This window comes from Microtus ochrogaster, unplaced genomic scaffold (assembly GCF_000317375.1).
Source record: "Microtus ochrogaster isolate Prairie Vole_2 unplaced genomic scaffold, MicOch1.0 UNK8, whole genome shotgun sequence".
Taxonomy (NCBI): Eukaryota; Metazoa; Chordata; class Mammalia; order Rodentia; family Cricetidae; genus Microtus; species Microtus ochrogaster.
In genome coordinates this window covers 2,064,821-2,072,522 of record NW_004949106.1, presented here as the reverse complement: position 1 = coordinate 2,072,522, position 7,702 = coordinate 2,064,821, and the positions used below count along the sequence as shown (strand labels likewise).

Here is a 7,702-nt window from a genome sequence, read left to right as displayed (position 1 = left end):
GGTGCTCCTTCTGAGAGCATCCTGTGCTGCAGTGAGTGGAGTCTCCAGCGTAGCTCACATGGTGTTCCTTCTGAGAGCATCCTGGCTGGGGGAGGGGCAGAGGCAGCACACAAGAGACAAGGAGATGCTAACGCTAGTGAGTTCAGGCCAACCTCTGGACAGCCGAGAACCGACGTGATTACATATCAATACATGTTATGGACATGTTATCTACACGATCCCTGATGTTTTAATAATCTGTAGATTAAATTCCTTCTATCCTTAGTAAACGCTAAAACAAACAGAATAAATTAAATTTACTTTTATCCTTGTGCAAAAATATTTTTTCCTGTTTTTAGTAGCTCTAATGAAAGGCTTTGCAGAAGCTGCGATAGAAATTATTACATAATATATGTGTTTTAAAAGCAAGTTTTGAAAAGTTTAGAGGACATGAAAAAACATCCGAACCATTCGAGATGAAGTTTCAACACCCACATACTATGGCCTTTGTCTGGAGTATAAATAATCCTGACCGCAGGCTGAGAAACACTCAGCCCTCCAGTACTTTCTTCCACTTTTTTTTTTTTTTTGGTTTTTTCGACTGAACTTAATTGCTGTAAGTTTTTCCGAGTGTAAGAACTTTGCACTTTTTATTCAGTCAAAAAAGTGCAAAGTTCTTACACTCGGAAAAACTTACAGCAATTAAGTTCAGTCCGTGGCCTGTTCAGTAACCCGAAACTACAATGGTGAGCGCTCGGCTGGAAACAGAGAAATGCTTTGGCTGTTACTACACAGGCTTGGACCGCACTGGTGAGAGAGGAATGGCCCCGACACCAGAAACCCCCGTTTAGCTCATCTCAAACCGAATCTGTGAACAATGGGGTCTTTCAGCAGATTTAATTTGCTGGGAACTGCACAGGCTCAGAATGTGAAAGTTGTTTGTTTTTTAATCTACCATTTTTAATGACTCTCACGGGAATAAACATCACACGACATCTGCAGGATGACATTTTCAGCTTCCAAACGTAGACGTTCAGCGGCTGATTCACCTGCTGGAGTGCACAGCACACAACCAACACGGAGCTACCGGCACTCGAAGGTCAGCATGGGTCTAAACGCTACTGAGTGGAAGACGGTGCGCAGAGACAGAAAGAGACGCCAGCCTGAGACAGCGTCCTGCACCGGGCAGTAAAGACTGGACGAACACCGCACACAACTTGAGAGGCCACCTAACTCCAAGAATAGAAATTCTCTGTTCCATGACCCCACAGGCTACAGGGCGCACCCTATATAGAAGAAGAAGACTGTGGAAATGTCTCTGTACAGTTATATAAACTCGGAATTCTTGTCTTTTAAGCCACGCATGAAAAAGCAGTAAGCTATTCCATGATTACATAAACTGGATTAAAGATGAGACGCAGAATGGTCTTATATAAGGATGTAAAAATATTTTCAAAGGTTTAAGAAAGTTGTTTGTGTCCCCGGAGTAACCTCAGAAGAAAATACCTATACACAAAGTTCTTACTAATGAAGTCCATCTGTGCGACGGGAGCGACGTGAATCTTCACCTCTTTCGCGCCCCCAGCTCGGCTCAGGTAGTCCACTGTCCATTTGCTTGTACAGGGCCCCAAGTCGAGTCCCTCCAACACAAGAGGCTTCCTCTGTAACGAAGGGAAAAATACAACTGTGAAAACAAACACTCCCCGGGGGCTGCCTTGGAGTCAGAGGGTGGCTCTGAGCTGAGCAGAAGGAGCTCCGACTGAAAGCATCTAACAGTTTGTGCTCTGACTCAGACACGCAGATCACCTGATCACACACCCAGAACAAACCTAAGGTCAGGAAAACAAACAGCCTTGTCAGCAGATAAATTCAAATATTAAATATTTTCATGTTATTTATGGCAAAATATACTTAAATTTTACTTCGTTTTTGTAGCTTTTAATTTTGCTATCACTTAGCACTTCTGACAACAATGCACGACCGTGACAGCGTCCGTCTGGTCTACCTGACTCTTCAGTGTGCAGCCCGCCTGCGCTATCAGCTGCTAACTCACAGTTTTCCTGAACCACTTCAAAGTGAAATTGTTAATATCACGTCCTCAGTCTAAAACTGAAGCATGTTTTCTGAAAACGGGCTATTCTCTTCCAGAGCAATTACCCAAGATGCATCTCACGCTGACGCTATTACGTAACCACCACACACGTTTAGGTCTCACTAATTCATCTCCTTCCTTTCCCTGACCCAGAATCCAGGCTGAGAAGCACTCAGATTCAGGGATCACAGCTCTTCTCATCTGGCTCATCAGCTTTTTTTGTCTTCTTTTCCCTGAATATTTATGAGCACATGGGCCAATAATTTTGTTGGAGTCCCCTGGATTTGGGTTCATCTAGTTTCTTCATGGTTAGATTTTAGGTTATGCAATCTGAGCAACGACTGTCCCAGAGAGGAATGGAGTAGTCCCCCAGGGCACAAGGGGGCACACGACATTCTGCCTAACATTTGCTCAGTCTCTCTTGCCTCCAAGTTTACTGGTATAATTCTAATGCTTAAATCATCACAGATGTGACCAGTAGGTCTCTTCGGATTGGTTCCTGTGACTTTTAAAACTTTTAAAAACCTCCTTATTTTATAACAAAATAAAACAATCCAGGTATCTTTTTCATTGAGTCTGTCCAGGCCTGCAATCCATCATTTCTTTGAGCAACTCTGGTTTCTCTGAAGTGAGAACTCTTCTTTTGACATTCGAATTATGCGCAGAGTGTATTTTTATTACAGGTATCTACCCTACAGGGGCTCTTTTCTGCCTTCTCAACAGTCAGAGCTGAAAAACATGTAAGGGCATGTGTATACCCTCCAAATACACAAATCTAGACACGCAATCACATATCTTTTTCTCTCATCATCTATGTACATGTACATATGCATAAACTTAAGGTATTATGGATAATACAAGCATCAAGGTTAAGTCTAGCCTTTATTGTTTGTATTTTTTGTTCAACAATGAAAAACTTATTTCCCATCATCGATATTTAATCATCTGCAAAACTCCAGACTTTTTTTTTCCCAGAAAACAGTTTCAGAACTGCTATTTTGCAGTAAGTAACTTGCTCCATAAAGCCACCAAACAGGCTCACTTGTTACTTATTTCCTTTCTTCCCCCCTTTTTTTTCTTCCTGAGACAGAGTTTCTGTGTAGCCTTGGTGGCCCCTGGAACTCACTCTGTAGACTAGGCTGGCCTCAAACTCAGATAAGCCTGCCCCTAACGGCACATGCTGCCAACCATGCAGCTATTTCTACTTTAGGGTTATTTTGTTTTTAAATCATTTCTCACGTCTGTTGAATTTTTGTTTTTTGTTTTGAGACAGAGTCTCACTAAGTAGGCACGGCTAGCCTAGAACTCACTATGTAAACCAAGCTGACCATGAACTCACAGAGATCCATTTGTCTCTTCCCAGCCCGGTCACAGCTTGTTGGTTTTTTTTAAATTATTACTTTAGAATGTAACATATTAATCTGATCCCCCTCAAAGCCAGCTCTATCACCAAATTCTTCCAGCACATCCTCTAAAGACATCCGATTAACTACTTTCTTCCTTCCTTCTTTTTTCTTTTCAGTTTTTCGAGACAAGGTTTCTCTCTGTAGCACTTGTTGTCCCGGAACTCACCCTGTAGACCAGGCTGGTCCCAAACTCAGAGATCTGCCTGCCTCTGCCTCCCACGGGTGTAAAGGCTTGCACAACCATTGCCTGTATTTCTTTTATTTTTGAAGTGGCCCAAACACACATTTGTTTTGTCCTCCCCATCTCTCAAAAGACTACATTTCCTTTTAAAAGTTTAAAAACATATACTTTGAAAATTATTGCTATCGGTTCCCACATTATTCTTTTTTATTGCTTCGTGTATCAAAGACTAAATGAGCAAAATGTATCTAATTTCCCTCTTTGTCAAGGAATACAGATAAATAAATTTTAAGAATTGCTGAGTTATAAAGTAAACACGTAGCGTGTGAGCTGTAACAACAGTTCAATCACTTGGTCTAAATCACTTGGTTGCTAGTTCAATACACCCCCACCAAGGGGAAATTATGTCTTTAATCTTAGGCAATGTAGGCGGTAAGAATTAGTATCTCAATGCGGGAATGAGAACCCTGCCTGGTTCACAGACATAAATGTTGATTTAAAAACTGCTGTGTTTTTCTGTCGGTTCGTTTGGTTCTGCCTCAAACACACCGTAACTGAGGCTAGGCAGAAAGACGGGGAAAACAATGGGGGACCTCCGCCCTGCAGTCTGAAATCTCCCACCAGCTCAGAGTGAAGAATTCAGCACAGCTAGACTGGAACTGTGGTACACACCTTTAATCCCAGCGCTGGGGAGGTAGAGGCAGGTGGACTTTCTCTGAGTTTGAGGCCAGCCTGGTCTACAGATTTAGTTGCAGGACAGCCCGTGCTACACAGAGAAATCCTGTCTTGAAACCTCCCACCAAAAAAATTCCAGCACAAAAATTAACAAAATTCGCTGGGAGGTTGCCTACATGAAGACAGTATTCTTTTTATAAAGAAATACTTCAAATAAAAACATTATAGCAAAAATCATGTCTAAGGCCAAAGCATATATAACCAGGTATGGCTTTTCTCCTCTCCCAAACCTGTAAACCAGCTATTTTCTAGGATAGTAAAAGGCGGGTCTTAACCTCCGTGTGCAACTTTAGTGACCCACGGTTTTACCCGATAAGACGATATCATCCAAAGCATCTCTCTGTTGAAGCAAACTTAAACTCTGCCTCGTATGGACTCGATCAGAAACCCTTCACTAGTGTGTCGTCAGGAATTCTGTGTTCTGAGCAGAGAGCTCTCAAAGGTGCACACACTGCAGGCTGGTCCAGCCGCACGCAGCAGATCCCACGACACTGCCACTAACGACCTTAGAGACCTTTTCCCTTTGAATATTCGCTAGAATCCTTACTGCTTTTCCTGAAACTTGGACTATCTTGCAACGTCCTGAAAGCAAACCTTTTTCTTTTCTTTTCATTTTAAAAACTACTTTCTGCTAGTTTTTTCCTTCTTTGAAAGCTAATGCTAGTTTTTCTTTTTTCTTTAAAGGCTAAAGGGCTTATTAAGCCTTAATCACGATCCAAGTTAAAATCAAAGACCTGTGCCAGACAGAGGAAACGCCAGGGGAGACTCCCATTGGTTTCCCTGCTGCCCGTACCTCATTGGATTCAAATGTGGCGCTTCAAAAATTTATTATCTCGAAATAGAGACTGCGAGGACCGGGGATGCGGGGAGAGGATCCTATGTTAAACTTTAGAAAACCTCATAAAAGAGGAGCAAGCGAGGCCAGAAAAGTCTCACACTCGGCGTGCCGCGGCCGTCCCCGCCCTCCACACTGGGGTCGCAGGGGAGCCGACGGGAGCCCCGGTAGATCTTCCCGCCGCGGGCTCCTCACCTGTGGGTAGAGATGCTCCAGGAACTGCTCCCGAGAGACTCCCCGAAGCCGAGGTACCGGAAGGCGCTGCTCCGCCATGCTGGGCCCGGGCTGGTTTCCCCGGGAGGACGTTCCGTGCCGAGTGATCCTCCCGGAAACACAACCCCGCGAGAAAAGGGCCGCCAAGTTGATGGACGCCAGAGGGCGGCTGGTTCGCAACGCGGGTCGGAGGAGCCCGAGGCCGGCTGCCTAGGTTGGCTGCTGTTTGGGCGGCCTGTGACACAGCCGCGATGGGGGGGACTCACCAGAGGTGGCGGCAGCAGGCGTCCTTGGCTCCCTTTCCTCGGCACCGCGGAGCTGGTTTTCCTCCGGCCTCCTTTCGGGACTGCACAGGCGTCCAGAGGTGAAAGGTCACAGACATGGCGCTGGCCGCCCGTCTCCTGCTTCTGCCCGGCCGGGCCACCCGACTCCGGACTCTCGGTGCTGCCGAGGTGAGGCTGTCGCTGTCTGAGTTTTGCTGCTTGTGCCGCCGCCGCCTGGGCTCAAGCGCGGCCGCGATCCCTCGCTGTACTTGGGTCCTGTCGAGCCCGGCGCTGCGCCCCTGGGGCCCCCGGAGGCCGCTGCTCCGCCGGGCAGAGCTCCCTCCGTCCCTCGCTTCCTTACCCGCTGCTCCCAGCCGCAGCTACAGCACCGAGGAGCAGCCCCAGCAGCGCCAGAAAACCAGGATGATCATTCTGGGCTTCTCCAACCCCATCAACTGGGTCCGGACTCGAATTTACGCCTTCCTTATCTGGGCCTATTTCGACAAGGACTTCAGCATCGCTGAGTTCTCGGAGGGGGCGAAGCAGGTTGGTTGGCTTCCCCTGACCTGGGCGCCTCATGCGTTTCCGCCCTGACATGCTCAAGATTTTAGCTCTGAACGACTTCGTTGCAGCCCGAGTTACCAAACGATGGTAGGGACCCAGACACCGAAGGTTTCAGCCTCTTCTTGACGTTAATAAGCAGCTAGGTGTGTTTGTGTGGTCGTCAAGAAGGAGGGGCTCGCTTAAGTTTGAATCCAGACTCTGTGTGTGCGTTTCTCTTTCAAGGACGGAAGGCTATTTTAATTTTCCCTTCAGCTTTCTTGGTCAGTTCCTGGCATTTCAGAGAACTATTGATGGACAACAAAGGGAAAAGTCATAGTTTATCCCCCAGTTCATATTGCCAAAGACCAAAATTTATTAAGCATAATTTAATAACACTGACAATAATTAACTATATGATGGTATTTATACTTTTACTCCTGACCTATTTCAGATTTTCTTTCATCTCGTAGCCATAGATAACGAACTCCCATGTGATATATTAGTTAGAAATTAATGTTTTCAACTTCCTGCAATCAGTGTCAGCGTTAACTTTAGTGTCCTTGAATCAGCTCTTGGCTAGTACGTGTGTTTACACAAAAAATAAAAAGGAGCTAGCTTAAGTAATATTGCCCACCCCAACATTCGGATGAAGGATACATTTGCTAGTCCGTGTGCTGTGTCCGTTGTGCACGTAGAGGTACATCGGTGTGATCCTACACTCTGCAGTGCCCATGTGTGAGTCTTCCTGATCGTCCGGGCACGGCTGCACTAGTGCATGCGTGTGTCAGGGATGGACATCCTCATATAACGCGAAATTGAAAGGCCCTCTTGTCTAATCCTCTTTGAGACACCATGAAATCGGGTTTTAGAAAGGTTAAATTTAGTGTGCTTGTCACCACACTGAAAGAGCTCACTGGTTAAAGAACGCAGGCCACTTTCCCAGAGATCCCAGGTTCCGTTCCTAGCACCCACGTGGCAGCTCACAACTGTCTGTAACTCTGGCTCCAGGGAATCTCACCCTACCCTCCAGCCTCAGAAGATACACTGTGCTCACGTGGTACACAGACGTACATGCAGCCAAAGTACTCACACACATAAAATAATAAATTTCTAAGAAGTAATAAAAACCATCGTGGTACTCCAGAGTCCTCAGCAGTTTTAGTGGGTAACATATAATCTAGGCAGGTGTTTATCATGAGATAAGGGAACACATATTCTAATGCACCCACTTGTTGTCCTTACATTAAAATAACTTTGTCTTCCTAACTACCGCTGAGCCATGCGCTGTTTCTTAGAGCTTTCTTGTACAGTTGTTCAGTGCTTTCAGTGAAAAAGAAGGCTGTTTCCAGAAATACCTTGAGGTAGACATGCCCATGTCTGAGATCTTGCAGGGTAGCCTCATGATTTTTAATGTTTAGGGCAGTTTCTTAGGTATGATTTTGAGCACACAGACTA

General features: G+C 45.6%; 2 protein-coding genes across 2 annotated transcripts in view; one reads left to right on the top strand and one right to left on the bottom strand.

Moving 5' to 3' along the window:
• Tyw5 (tRNA-yW synthesizing protein 5) overlaps positions 1-5,585 on the bottom strand; it is a 16,433-nt gene extending 10,848 nt beyond the window's left edge. Inside the window, exons 1-2 of the mRNA XM_005366352.2 lie at positions 5,424-5,585; positions 1,486-1,640 (exon numbers count right to left, since the gene is read on the bottom strand). Coding sequence (XP_005366409.1) covers positions 1,486-1,640; positions 5,424-5,501 — 233 coding nt within the window. The 5' untranslated portion in view covers positions 5,502-5,585. The remainder of the gene's footprint in view (positions 1-1,485; positions 1,641-5,423) is intronic.
• A 177-nt stretch (positions 5,586-5,762) lies between these two features.
• Maip1 (matrix AAA peptidase interacting protein 1) overlaps positions 5,763-7,702 on the top strand; it is a 7,107-nt gene continuing 5,167 nt past the window's right edge. The window contains exon 1 of the mRNA XM_005366351.2: positions 5,763-6,250. Within this exon, the coding sequence (XP_005366408.1) occupies positions 5,822-6,250 (429 nt within the window). The 5' untranslated portion in view covers positions 5,763-5,821. The remainder of the gene's footprint in view (positions 6,251-7,702) is intronic.